The sequence below is a fragment of the Hippoglossus stenolepis genome, chromosome 4 (genome assembly GCF_022539355.2).
Source record: "Hippoglossus stenolepis isolate QCI-W04-F060 chromosome 4, HSTE1.2, whole genome shotgun sequence".
Lineage (NCBI taxonomy): Eukaryota > Metazoa > Chordata > Actinopteri > Pleuronectiformes > Pleuronectidae > Hippoglossus > Hippoglossus stenolepis.
The window spans coordinates 12,887,155-12,902,302 of record NC_061486.1 but is presented as its reverse complement, the minus strand read 5'-3'; the positions used below and the strand labels follow the sequence as shown (position 1 = coordinate 12,902,302).

General features: G+C 42.8%; 2 protein-coding genes across 6 annotated transcripts in view; one reads left to right on the top strand and one right to left on the bottom strand.

Annotated features, from left to right (window-relative positions):
* Positions 1–1,021: 1,021 nt before the first annotated feature.
* rnf26 (ring finger protein 26) lies at positions 1,022–4,937 on the bottom strand. The gene has a single exon (XM_035155183.2). It carries the CDS (start codon positions 4,467–4,469, stop codon positions 3,120–3,122), a length of 1,350 nt encoding a protein of 449 aa, XP_035011074.1. The 5' UTR covers positions 4,470–4,937; the 3' UTR covers positions 1,022–3,119.
* A 7,799-nt stretch (positions 4,938–12,736) lies between these two features.
* Positions 12,737–15,148, top strand: part of mcamb (melanoma cell adhesion molecule b) — a 34,197-nt gene continuing 31,785 nt past the window's right edge. For all 5 annotated transcript variants that reach the window (XM_035155226.2, XM_035155225.2, XM_035155224.2 and 2 more), the window contains exon 1: positions 12,737–12,872. In XM_035155226.2, the coding sequence (XP_035011117.2) occupies positions 12,809–12,872 (64 nt within the window). In that variant the 5' untranslated portion in view covers positions 12,737–12,808. The remainder of the gene's footprint in view (positions 12,873–15,148) is intronic.

Genomic DNA, 15,148 nt, shown 5'->3' with positions numbered 1-15,148 from the left:
TATACTCCTCCCTGCTCGTCCCCCGCACCGACATTAAACTTCCTCCCCTCTGTTAACACAACCGCCATTTACAACTAACACGTAAACACAGCAGAGGCAGAACTCATGGGTCAGGAGACAACAAACAACCTCTGGATTAGTTTTCTGATCCCTCTAACAGCTTGTTCTGTTTGTGGAGATCACGGAGAAACCTCAGAGTTATAAAGATGAGGAGTAAAAATGCTTGTGTCATGTTCACAGACACGTAACATCTGAGTCTATCCTTTTTATCTCTGCAGATGTCGAATGTGGATCTGGGGATATTTTTAGAGTAAACTTTGGGAACAGGACCGGAGCCTCTGGTGAATTGTTGTATGTTTGTGGAAGTGGTCCCTGGTGCATCAGGGCCTCGTCTCCTCCTCTAACACAGCAGCTCCGCTAGATCCCCCTTTACTTCTGCAGATACAAGACATGACAGTGGAACTATCTCTGAAATCAGCTGCTGAGTTATCGCTGCTTTCAGATAAATATTGTTCCGCCTACAACTCTTTCCAGTTGTAGCAATCTGCATATGAAGGTCCAGGGGCAGACTGCAGTCTGTGTGGACGTTGTGAAAACATGGTAAAATCAGTATAACTAAATTTGGTGAACAAAGGTCATGTTTCCTTTCGTCAGTGTCAGTTTGTCCTGGTGTACACATACTGTACCTGTGGCTAGCTGACATATTTCCTTTAATAATTGATTAGGCAATCAACTATTTATTGATAATCTAATGTTTTTAACTTTTTAATGATATTACACTGACTTTTTAAAGTTTATGTTCTGTCAACAAGACAATTTAAGATATAACAACAGAGTCGTTGAAATTGTTCTTTCCCGTTTCCGGACATTCTCCCGGACATGTTTTTCTGTTCTTGTGAAGCCCAATGTCACCATGGAATTGGTTCAGCCCCCCCATAACCCTCAAACGATAAGGAGTATAGATACTGAATCACTATTAACATGTGTATTGTGTTAAGTTGGTAAAAGAGGTCACAAGAACCAGTCTTGACTGTTGTTTTATTATGAACATATGACTTATCACTATGTGGCAGCCACAGCATTAAAAAAACCACACAAATTACATTCTTCAAATCGCATCGTCCCACACTGTGTCATCATTACTGCAGGAAGCAGCAGATGATGGTCATGTGAGCGGTTTCACTCCACTGCAATCTTTAGTTAGGGAATGCTGTACATTAGCATTAAAGGAATACCTGAGAGAGATCTGACTACAGTCTGGTCCCCACAAATCTTTTGCAACCTCATCAAACACTCAGTCACTCTCATTAATGATTTCTGTGTAAGGTACTAAAGAAACATAGTAATGTCAGTAAAATGTATGTCATGGCTCCTGTCACAAAAATAATGCAGAAATCACATTTCTTCTAATCATACAAATTATAAAAATAAAAAAATAAAACGGTTCAAAAAGCAAATGAGGGCATGTTACAAACAGCCCTTCTCCCACAGATCTGACTCCACACCACCCAACTTCAATGATAACACATCAAGTGGCATCATTGCCCTTTAAACACCGATCAATGACAACACGTCAGCTTCAACAGCTACAGATGAGAAAACAAATGAAATTGTGAATGCTTATTAGTTTATGGTCCTGGTAGAGGAAAGAGAAAACCTTTTATGGATCATGTGTGGGTGGTGACTGTAACCGGCCTCTGATGCAGGACTGGAATAAGTTCTATCAATAGAACGTAAATCGTATAAAGCTGTATTTTACTGTCACTGACTGAACAATTATAAATGGCTTTCCCCAAATCCAGAAACCCTTTTTTAACTCTTACATGGCTCCATGCAGCGCAAACATTTACAGAAGTATAGTGAAATGGTAAAAGCTTCCACTGCAACAAAAAGTCATGGTGTGTAATCACTCGTATACTCATGCATGTGTTTATATTCACAGCTTGGTCTATTAAAAGCGCGTTTTTTAAGACAGGAGCAGCGGTAGACATTTCAGCATCGGGGGGGCACTTACGGGTTACTGTGGCTACGAGACCTGAGACTCAGCGTGGCGACACAGGATCATTTTTGAGCGGGTTCATCACAGTGGCAAAACAGACTGTAGCTGTAACGCACATCCAGATTACAGGAAGTGTTCACACTTGAAAAGCAACAAAATTAAGTATATTTGAAACAATCAGTACAAATACAAAACTCATTTTATTATCCCACAGTTGAATGCACAAGTAACGGGGAAAAAAAATAGTGGTGAAACAGTCCCGTTAAACATTTTGCCGTCTCTTTCAGAGCCACAACGTTTTCTCAATTAATCACTTAACATAAATAAAATTAAGCTGCAGATATGTTGCTAGTGGATTAACTTTCAGTTTTTTTGCCCAATATTTTCTGATTTCAGCTTCACACAAAAAATTCACAAATCTATGTTTTTTTTAATCACGTGGTGGGAATCTATTGACGACTGTTGTTTGCATAAATCAACAGTCCACAAACAGGTTTTTCAGGACATTGCTTTGGGCTCTGGAACGTTGTGTTTTTGACAACTTTTTGATGTTTCATACATTTCAGTGATTAATCTGGAAAATAATCAGCAGATTCATCGACAATGGAAATAATTACACTTCAACCCTCGTCTCTATTTGGTTGTGGCATTTTATCATCCACAGCATCCGAGGGCGTAAGTATTATATAATTTCCTGTTCGCACGTTTACTTCAGTATTTCTCATCTGAACCGACCACACAGATCTGAAACCAGATATTTAGGAGATACGTCTGCTGATATTCTCTATTTTTTATAATCAGTAAATCCCAATTAATCCAGAGCCCTCGACAAAGTGATCCACTAACAAGTATTTTCTTTACTCAATTCCCCAAAAACCACAGAGCCAAGTGTTTTTTAACATCAAAAAATAAAACAATACATGTATGAGCTGTCTGCGAAGATTCATTGTCTTGCTCATGGGATTTATTGACAGCAAAAAAAAAATATTCATTTAGAATATCACCAGATGTATATTTAAAGGAAACCCAGTAAAACAAAAGTCATACAACATCATTTCAGTGGTGGTAAAACTTGAAGCAGAGATACTGATTGTCAGGCTCCTTTAGATCCACTGGTCCCTCATAGATAGACGTCCATAGTGTTGAGGATCATGTGGCGACACAGCGGACAGTTCTGTTGGTAGATGGGTTGAATCAGCAGGATGTTTGTACAGCCTCTACACAAGCAGAGGTGTCTGCACGGCAGCAGTACCACCGTCTTGGTGCAGTCCTGACAGATCACACACTTCTTCCTGTCCTCCTGCTCCTTCAGCAGAGTCAGCAGATTGTCAGCAGGCAGAGGTTTGCTGCCACTGCCTGGAGACGACGCCTTCTTCAGTGGCCTGTCTGTACTGGAGGAGGGGAACACTAAATCCAGCAGCTCTTGGTGGGCCCCGTCCCCCGCTCTTCCGTCTGGCGGGCCCCGCCGCTCCTCTTCGGGGTTGCCGTCCCCTCGCACTCTGTTGTTGTGGTCCCTGTGGAGGTGTGTCCTCAGCGCCAGGCCTATTTGGCTGCTGTGTCGAGACAGCTGCTGCCAGAGTCGTGTCTCCAGCAGGTAGAGGTGATGGAGAATCCTTCGCAGACGCCGCATGTTACCACGCAGCAAATGTGGGAGGCCCCGCGCGGCTGAAGCAAGGCGGCGGAGAGCAAAATGCAGTCTGCGCAGAGAAGGAAAAGAGTTGATGTAATCCAGAGTTTGTGCTGCAGCCTGTCGGGTCAGCTGCGGGTTCAGGTAGACTGTGGTAGTCAGAGCGATGGTGACCGTGAGCAGGAGGCCGTAGATGTTTAGTATGAAGATGCTGATGAACATGTGCACCAGAGAAACCAGAAAGTCCAACACCAGCTTGCAGGGCCACCACAGGAACGCTGACGTCCCAGCCAGGCTGCTGTACAGAAAGGTGAAGGAGGTCAGCGTCAGCTCCAGCACCTTCTGCAGGGGGCTGGAGACCGTCTGCCACACACCGGCCACAGCCAGGTACACGTTCTGAGTGGCGATGAGCGCGTAGTTTACCACGGTGTTGGTGAAATAGACCACCAGGCTGACAGCGATGCCGCAGCCCTCCAGCATGGACAGAAGACCCCGACACAGGTGCTCCTTCCCGCGGAGGAGGACGTGCATGGACAGGTAACCCACCATCTTCAGGCTCTCCAGCAGCCCCTCCAGGGCCAGCACCAGGCTCCCCAGCATGGTGACGGTGCCCTGGGCCGCGTTGGTGGTCGCCTCTGCCGCGGACATCAGGCAAAAGACGAGGAAGTTGCCCAGCTCCAGCACTGAGGTGAGGAGGAGGGTGGGCAGGCTGGTGATGAAGGCGACCACCGCCAGCACACTCCGCACCACGGTGTGGACGACGACGAAGTTCAGGTCCAGGAGGAGACAGACGGCGTCCAGACATTTTCCAACCGTGGAGAGGACAAAGTTCACCAGACCCATGCTGCCCTCTCTGCTGCTTCCCTGTTCCCTCAGCTTGTCTCCGCAGTAAAGTCTGTTTACGAACTGAGACTCTCGGGTGTTACATCTTGTTCAGGCCGTCAGCTCGTCCGGTGCGTTAGCCGAAACCATCAGACATTCCCCGCTTCGTTTCACCACAAGATGCCTTCTTTTTCATGTTCTATCCATCTGCTCGGCGAACACGACGAGCTCACACAACAAACACACGCGTTACAAGAGGCGGATGTTTTGTTTCAAACGAGAGACGCACACTTCCGTTTCATTTCCTCTGTGTAGTTTTCTTCTCTCCGATCAGAGAATGATCCGGAAACGTTTCATCAGCTCAGAAATACGGTTTTAAAAAGTGTTAAACCGTAAAAATCGACCGGCGTAAACAGGAGAGACGAAGAAAAACTCACATAAGCTTCGATGTTATTACCTCAGCCGCCATGTCTGTTTTGGTCGCGTCAGCTGACCTCAGCATCTCTTTCCGGTTTCCGGCGAGTCTACAAAATAAAATGATTTATATTTTTAAATGGAAAGGAGTTTATATAGAAATATGGTATTTTCAGGTAATGCGACCATTTTTGGAAATGTTCTTTTTAGAACCATTGATTTATTAAAAACATGCACTCAGTTTTCAGTTAATAATAATAATAATAATAATAATAATAATAATAATAATAATAATAATACAATTGTAAGCGGTAAAAGAATAATAACACTATTATTGTATAATTGTAGATAGCTGAATAGCTGAGGTGAGGCTACTCTGATCTGCATGGAGTGATGGAGTTATGTATGTAACAAGGTAGAAAAGGAGGCCCAAGCCTACATAATGAAAACAGAACAGCAATACTGACATCACAGAATTCATCTTTTAAATAAATACCCAAACAATTAAAAGCTATCATATACTGCACATGTGAATTTAGAAAGTGGGGATCTACAGTTTGTCACCGGTGAAACAATAACTCTCATCTAAATGATGTGTGTGTGTTGTGTGTTGCGTGTGTGTGTGTGTGTGTGAAAACGACTGCTGTTGTCATTTCCAGGATTTTCCAGTCTCCCCTTGGCCATTAACATGAACACAATCTCATGTGTTGATCTATTCTGTCCCACAACCTCAGCTGCTTCAGTGACAATGAAACATAAAAGCTTTACAATGGTGAACAATATCAAAACTATTTCCTTCCTCGCCATGTGCTTCATCCCCCTGATCCAGGGGGATGAAGGGAAACTGGACACAGTCAGATTGGCTGTTTCCCCCCATTCAAATCTGTGTGCTCTGTGATGACTGTAGGTACATATTTACACACTACAGACATGAGAGTGATATTGATCTTGTCATCTAACTATCAATAAGAAAATTCAGTGCACAAACTCTGAATATGACTATTCTCCTAAAGCCTCTTCTACAATGTCATGGTAGGGTTGTTTATTTTAATTTTATTTCATATCTTAATGGACACAAACATGGACATGAATCTGGGGTTTCAGCATCATCAACACTGGGCTGGAAATATGCAGTATTCAGAGATTGTTTGTCAACTGTCAGTTACCACTATCACACCCAAACTGAGCGGGGACAAAAGAGTCATTGCAGGAAAAGAGGCAATGATGGTTTTACGTGCCTCAGAGAGAGATAAATGGGATGACTAAGTGTGTGGGGGTCCCTCAGCATGACATTCCTGTCCTTTGAGTCGTCTTCTCAGGACCTTGTCTACATCTGCAGGATGTCCATGAGTTTGCAGGATGTAGAAGCAGCTTCCTGCTGCATGAGTCATTATTCTGGCTCTGTGCCAAAAAATAACCTCAGTGGTATCCTTTGTTTAGTCACTTATAGGGCTGCTGTTGACGATTATTTAATATCTGATCAATCTGATGATTTTCAATCACTAGATCAATCATTTAATCATTCTGCAGCAAACAATCACCATCATTATCAATGATTGTAACATTTTTATATGAATTGATTATTAATTTAGTCTATCAAATCATTTTGAAAGAGGTCCTGCTAAAACCAAAAAATCCGTGTCCTTCACATGATCTCACAAGATGATGTTACGATGATGTTTTGGTCCTCAGACTTTCATCTGGCAAAGGTTATGGAGACACAACCCTGGAAAGAGCACCTAACAACTCTTCTCCTCAGGAATGGTCATTAAACATCAGGAAAGGAACAATAAATGTTCATTAAAAGTCAGTGTTAAGATTTTAGAGGCTGCCACATCCTATTGAAATGAAGCAGTTCACTCTCAAACATAAACCTAATCTTTCAAGGCGTACGGCTGCAAATGATATCTCTTGACAGCATTGTAGAGAGTGAGTTAAAGACTCACCAACAACTTACCATTTGATAGACTAATCATTTCCGTAATATAAAGCCCAGAAAGCAAGTCATTGCATTCATGAAGCTGCAACTTGCCAATGTCAGGTGCTTATTTTTAGTGGCTGAAATATGATCTTTCAATCAGTGAAAAGTGGACGCTGCATACAGAGGCCTGAGTGCTCCTGCAGCGGCTGCAGGTTCAGTTATGACCCAGCCCTTTGTTACGTATCTTCCCCGTTCTCTCTTACTGTTTCACACTTATAATATTCATTCATTTCATGTCGTAAAATACTTGATGAATTCAATAATAATCAAACATAAGAATTTCACATTTGTGTTGTGATCTTTTACGTGAAAGGAAACTTTCACAAAGCAAGATCCGTCGCTGTGGACAGGCTTTATTTTGAAGAATGAAAGCTACTGGACACATTAAACACCCTTTGAGTTTTTATGACAACTGAAGGCAACCACAGGTTCTCTTTCATGTTTGGAAGGGGAGGGAGAGGTGAGGGGTGTTCAGCTGCAACATGAAATTTCACCACTAGATGTCACTTAATTCTACGCACTGAACCTTTAAGGAAGAGACTTTCTTTATTATCTCATGTTTCAAGACCCAGACACTAATTTATGGAAAAGAAACAAGTTGAAATTGTCTTGCGTGTTCTCATTTCCCTGTGGTTGTAATCGCTCCAAGCAGAGATCGAAAGTCTCATCATTAATCTAAGGCCATTAGACTTTATTAGTCTAATTTTTAATTCATCTTTCTTTTCTCTTCTTTTTACCACATCAAAATCTTCCCAGGCTGAAACACTGAAGAAACATGTCGGTGGGTGGATTTATTATGATTAATGCCCCTATTACATATAATCACCATGGAGAAGCAATGTTCAAGCCTTGGCTCGCACAGTTATCACAGTGTCTCTTTTGTCACAATCCCTGTTGTTGTGATGGAGTTGAGCAGAAATTCAAATTGCTCTCCCACTCTTCCTCGGAGCCCCCTCACCATACCAATCCAGTGTATGCACAGAAGCCCCCCATCCTCCGGAGCAACTCGGACAATGGCCGCCTCTCATGCCGGACAGACTACAACTTGCTCTCCAGTCTGGCTTCAGTGGCTCGGAAAGAATGACTTATTTTCCTCTGTTTCCTTCCTTCAGGCTTTCCTTAGCCCATGAGCACGACACTGTGAGCACTGGTGAGATAAACAGAAGTTGTATGTAATCATCAATCACTGAGGAGTGGCACGCACAGAGGTACACAGGAACCACACTTGAGTCAGTGCATCAGTAATTGTTGAAGGGGCCAAGTTTCATTCACCATCTTGATGAGAGTTAGAATAAAGATTATCACTACAGCCAAGTTAGCTTAGCTTCGTATAAATACTGTATCAAATCAGTAAAAAAATCCACCTTCCAGCACCTTGTAGAACTCTGTACTAAACACATTATGGTCATTTTCCGACATGAACTCCAGAAAATGTCTGCAAAATTTGGTCCGGAGTCAGACTTGTTCACAACAAAAGGAACATTTCCGGAACATTCAGGTGAGGGGAGGCGCCTGCAGAGCATAAAGGTGGTAGGACGTATTAGTTCTGATCGAGTCTCTTGTCGTCCCTGTAACTTATATGAGAATTTTAGCGTTGGCCCTCATAGCCAAAGACATCCCTTTTTGGACGTTTTTCCTCCTGACATTTTTTGTTTGTGATCTGTAAGAAATAAGAAATACACTAAACCGTGTCTGTGAATTTTCTAGACATTCTAAATAGGAATTAACATTAAACAGCAATTTATTATACAGATTTTTGTACAAATGAGATGAAAAGATTATCCAGCAAATCTGTCCGACTCAGAACAGACAACGCTAATCATATAGAATAAGTGCAATTGTTTATGAATTACACAGTATGTGTGCAACGTCTCATTTATGATAACCATTAACAGAAAAATAGTTAAATGGGATTCATTTGAATGGGTTATTGGTTTAAAGATAGAGGTTTTTCTCCAGTCATCAGGTTAGAAACACGGTCGTATAACATCCTTCAGGGCTTTGCAGTCCCTGGGAACTATGTGGGGGAGGGTATGAAGCCTTTCCTGCTTCTATTTTCCTCATTCGGTCTCATTCCCAAACCCATTGCCCCCTGATATTCCCCAACGCCCTGTCCAGGATGTATCATATTAAATTGAGGGTGAAAGGGGAACATTCTTGCAATTTGTCCACCAGGAATTTAAGAGTGCTGTCAAAAAAAAGGGGTCTCACCAAATTTCCATATGTTTATTTATTTACTGTACCCAATTTCCAAATGTGCCACACCCATGTCACATGGCCCCTATGACTCAGTCATAATTTACTGACCCTGAGTGGTAGAACAATGTAGCTGTTTTGAGAACAGCCAGTTCTTTCCTATCGATGCAAACCACAAGGAAAGGAAATGAAAGCATCAACACAGCAGTTCACACCTTTCTTTACATCTACACAGGCTACAGTACAATCCAGTAGGGTTTTGCTGACCTATAGGATCCTTGATAGTTTTTAGATAAATACTGTAAAAGCCTGTGATGCATATTTAAGAAGAACTTAACTGAACATCATGAAACACTGTGTGTGTAAAGGACACAGTGATCTGCAGGAGGAGAGGATGTTGTGTAGAGACCCAATCAACCCAACATCACACTTGTGTTATCAGCGCTGGCCTCATATTTCCATCAAAACACAGCCATAGTGCTCATATCTCCACCAACAGATCCCCTCTGATGGCGTTAGGAGGGAGAGAAAAACAGAGCACCAGTGATAGTGTATCTGGGGAACACTACAGGATCTGTCGACTACGAGCAGACACACGCTCCGGCTTCCTCTCTGTTTCATTTCTGCTGTCCACCTGCTTTGAACATTTAGACACAGCAGTACCCTGAAAATAAGAAACTGCACAGAGACTATGGGTGTGTCAGTCATTAATTAATCTATATTAAAACTCCTATCTGCTTTCTTGCTGGGAGATTAATGAGAACATGGATACCACTCTCAGTTCAATTACCTGGCCAGAAAAGTTCAACACCCACGCCTTCTCCTTCACATCATTCTTTTCAGACTACTTTGCATTGGAAAAGTTTAACTACTGGATTCAAGTTGTCTCCTGGATCACTGAAAAACTCTCAATTCTCGGTGTATGTGAACTGATGGCTTCAAGTTTCTTTATTTTCTTTATTCCGTGGGAAAATAGTGAAAATGTTACAAAACGCCCTATCTGCTTATGTCTTCCCTTCTCAGTACTGTATCCTTCTACCAAGTTTTGTTGAAACACATTCAGTTTTTTGTGTGCAATTTTGGTTACAATCTTAATCTTGCTGATGAAAACATAACATCCCTGGCAGAAGTGATGATGTGGAAAAGTCCCAAACCAAACCAACTTGACAGCTTCATGCCTCTGGAACACATGAGGTCTTTGATGGAGCACTGTTGCTGTTACGAGCGGACCTCGTCTCTACTGTGGACTCCATCACACCAGAGAGTCCAGTATCATCGCCTGAATCCTTCCTATCCTGCGCTCAGAGGCAGCCCACTTGACCCCACGAGGGTCTCAGAGTTTACATGACACCTTCTGCTCTCCTTTGATCTGAGGCCAACTGTACAGACTGTGATTGTTCACACGGGATCAAATAATGCTGAGATTAATTGACTGTTCTAACGGCGCAGACAGTTAGAGGTTTTATCACCGTCCGTTCAGAGAATGAGGAAGTCTTGTATTGTCTCAAACATACATTGCTCCCTGAGGTGTTCTGATCAGATGTTCCTGGCTGTGCCAAACACCAAGGTTCAGTTGAAGAGTAACGACCCTTCAACAACAACCCCTGCCATCATGTGTGTGTGTGTGTGTGTGTGTGCCATGGTTTGGTAAACGTGAATGATTTTGAATTATAATATACTGTATAATATAAAGGCAGATAAAAAATCATCGCTTTGAATCATTGCTGTCAACTGTAAAATGATACGCTAGATATTTACGCTAGTCAGATATTTACCCCATTCAAAATGTTCCAGTTACATGTTTAAGTTATAAAAGAGTGGGTCAAGAGCCTTGAAAGATAAGTGGTATAAACGGATACCATCATGAAACTCTCAAATAACACTCTCATCACCCTGGTTGGCGACAAGGGCCAACCTTGGCGCAGTCTATCACCCACCGAAAACGTGTTTGACTTCGTAAAGAGCTGGTCCACTGTTCCACAGCTAGGACGGAAACCCCATCGCTCCTCCTGAATCCGAAATTCGACAATTTGTTGGAGCTTCCTGTCCATGCAGGACCTTGGAGTAGACTTTCCCCCCGGGAGACTGAGCAGTGTGACTCCCGAATAATCCGAACACATCCTTCAGCCCCCCTTTTTGAAAATGGGAACCACCTTGCCGCGACTTTGTTACTTTCAAATACCAATATTGTATCAGCTTCAAAAATCTGTTAGCTTTACATAAATTGGACTCACGATGTCATTAACCCATTAGCTTGAAAGCGTTTTACTCATCTTAACTCTATCCAGTCTGTGTCAGTCTGGGCAGACAACATTTTGAAACAATGCTGACTTTGTATCAAGACAGCTGGAACCTCCTTTAGTTCTGTGAGATCATGTCTTCATTGTGTCCAGTACCGTATGGGTGCTTTCTTACAGTTTGGCAAACACTGAATACGGGAGTCAACAGTACAGTATTCCTGCAGCCAAAGCGGAGGAGGTCAGTGTCACATTAATGATATAATCTCCTCTGGCAAGCTCTGTGTTCTTAAATGGTTTTAGAGGGAGTCAGCCTTATTCAACTTCCCTTTTTATGTCCATATTAAGCTTGGTTGTTTCCCCATTTTTATGAGTGTGTAGATAAAGATGATCTGTGTAACACTTATTGATAGATTATCTACTGACATGCTATAAGAGAATGAGAGAAAACCTGAATTGGCAAGTGGTCTCAGACTTTTGGACCTCACCGTATAAACTTGTGCTTCTATGTAAATAAAGACTATGCGTTGTATGGGAATTCTGTATCTGTATCTTTACTTTGCTTTTTGTATTGACATTTACTTATACTTAATTCTTCCTCCACCTCTGGTACAAATCCTCATTACAATTTCATTTCCATGTACCATATAACCCGTATTGATGTTGTTTTCCACGTAATGCCTTGCACACTGTGTACATTGTCTGTATCTTTTTATATACAGGCTATGTATTGTTGGTCGCGCTGCCTAGGGGGTCAATAGTGATGAGTTGTGTGTTCAAATACATGGTCGATAACTGTGATCATGATGGTGCTGTCTCCCCGACACACCACAGCAGACATGAGTCCTGAGATCATCGTGAAATCATGGAGTCTCAGAGCCTCCACACAGCCGATGCATGCACCATATGTCCTGAGTGATAAAAGCTGGAGCCCCCTTATTCCACATGAGGAAACAAGGGTGCCACACCTTCTCACCCCAGACCCACACCCATGCTTCATGTCAGCCAATCACACTGAACCACACCTCATCAGTCGTGGCTTACTGCTGAGGAAACATACTTTTGTTATTGTCCTGCTGAGAAGATGTGTTGTGGTACAGCAGAGAGACTGTAATAAATTCACACTGTATGTATGTGGCTGCAGACCTCCGCCCTCCTGCTCTCTCGCTCTCTCATTCACTGGGTGCCTCCTCTGCACGCTGTAAAAAATATCCTCCAACATAACTCACATCAACTCAGGCTTTTTAATTGTGTTAACCCTAACGCGAACCCTAACTGTGTTTTCAAAGAATCTACATAAACAAGCCATGAAAGTGCTGGAACTGAGTCATGTGTTAATGAAATATATTGAATTTGAGAACGACTGCACAGTAATAATGAGTTGTACACATGGTCACTTTTTACAGTGTAGACCTCCTGCCTCTTCATCTGCCCCCCTCTCTCTCTCTCTCAGTCCCTGGCAGACTCCCTCTTCACACACTCCCTCCACACACACACCCGAGCACAGACAGCTGCAGCACCGACCATCAACCATGGCTGTATGGGACATTGCCTCTTCGCTCCTCGGACTCCTGCTCCTCTTTCACACCTGGGGAGGTGAGTACCCAACCGGTGCAACTATAGGGTTTTGCAGTTTATGGGCTGTGCTTGATGGGGAATCAGTGGTGACTTTGCAAACTTTTATCCAATGCCACATCACACTTAGATGCAGATGGACGCCCTCTCACAGAAAACTAATTCAAAGGTTTGTTTTGAAAGTAGGCAATTGGAAGATGCATGTGATGTAGCGTCTCACAGTCTTTGCCTTGTTTCATCAAGTTTTTAAGGGACATTGTGGAATCAAACAGCCGGTCTGTTGATGACAACTGTTGGCTGCACATAAATCCTCTCAGTGCTGATGGTCCAAGTGCCGCTGCTATAACTGCAGAGATGTGACACTGCACAGGCTCCTCTTGCTTACATTATTTTTCAGAAAATCAACAGAGGCTGGTAAAGCAGGCTGTTACTGCCCAGTAACCTGGCTGTGTTTGCTTTTGTGTGTGTGTGTTCTCATGGTTTAATCTCACACAAAGTAGAGTTTACAGGGAAGAAACTTTTTTTAAGCAAGAAAAATTTGTGATGAAAGTTGTGGTTTAGTATCTCAAATTGGAAATATATTGTACATTATGCTTTATTAAAGTATTGTTGAAGTGAAAGTGCCATTTCTACCCCTCTCTCTTTCAGTTTAAACGCATTTTCACGTTGAGACACCAGGATTGTTGGGGCATCCATACTGTAGAACCTTCTGAATGAAACGACCATAACGAGATGCCGTACTTTGCTAATTTCCATGGCTAAGTTGGTTAGTTTGAGAAGTTTGCTGGGATGTATTTTTAGCCGCTGTCATGCACAGAGGTGCAGTTGTACAGTGAAGGAAACTGTCCCTCTGCGTTCTGTGAGCGCCTTGCCTGGTAAATACCTCCACCGTGTTTCTATCACACACAGTCAAACACATTGAGGTGCACTGTGCGAGGTACTCGGTGGCTGCAAAGAGAAATGTTCACGGTTATCTTGTCATCTCGTTTATTATAAAACAGACCATGTCTTTAAATCATCTCTGAGAGACTAATAAAGGAGTTTATTTTTGGTGAGATGCACGTTGAGGTGCAGGTGTGGGCTGTTTATTTTCAGAGGAGAGTGTGAGAGTGTGTATTTATATGTTGTGTTATGTGGGTGAGAAGGGCACAGTACCTCTGCTCTCCACATCACTGCTTCACTTTACTGGACTTCTCCTGGGTCGGTCTGCTCTGACTCAGGTCAATGTGAACCCCCCCAACCTTTCCTCTCTTTGAGCCTGACTTCCCTCCTCTCCCCCATGTCTTCACCTTTCCCTGTTCCTGTTTGTCGAGCCTCCTTTCCTCACCTCTCTGCATTGTGTTGATCTCCTGTTTAGGTTCAGCTTGACCATTGTCTGTGATCTCATCCAACTCTCTGCCCTTAATCAAGTTCGCTTCCTGGAGCACCGGTTTTGTGGCTTTCTTATCGCGTCAAGTTTTCCCCTACTTGTTTTATTACATCATTTATCACATCTCATTCAGAAATTTGACATTATCTTCTCAATAGAGCTGTTTCCATTGGGTTGGATTTCAAAGTGTGAAATAAATATATTGATACGTCCGTTAAAGGTGTGGATCTTTTCAGCAGCTTTTGGACAATCTTTCATAAGATATCCAGTAAATTGACTCATAATTTAGTCTGTGAAATTACAAAAAAGAATGCCCATCAGTTTTTCCAGTGAAATCTTTAAATGTATATTTGAAAGACTCTGGGACAAACAATTCTGAAACAAGTGTTATTTGCTTGAAAGATTTGCTGCAGATTGCTTGTTTTGTTAATCAACTAATTGACGTAAACTGTTCTAATCTGTATTAGGCAGAATTCTGTGGGAAACGCCTTTGTGGTGAGATATTCTCAAGCATCTGATGATGTTTGTTAATGCCCACTCACGCCCTGCCGGATCCGCAAAGACGCTCTGTTTGAATACATATGCACATGGGGTGCAAATGAGTGCGATTGTGTCTGTGCCGAAACTCTGTCTCCAGCCTGCGATGACATCGGAGGAAAGACGGACATGCTGTCGAGCAGTAGTAGTGACCCTCGATAAAGATGCCATTCATTTCCTGTGACATCAGCTAATCAAGCCGAGCCAAAGAGCAGCCACATTAGACCTTGCTGACTTAAAGGTCATCACTTTCTGCTGCAGCTGAGGCACTGAGACTTGCTTCCAACAACTGCTGCTCCTCAGAAGAAGTGAACTGGTCACGGACAATAAATGTCATTGTTGTAACTCGGCCACAGCATCGAAAATTAGGCCCGGCAATCTGGCCGAGGAT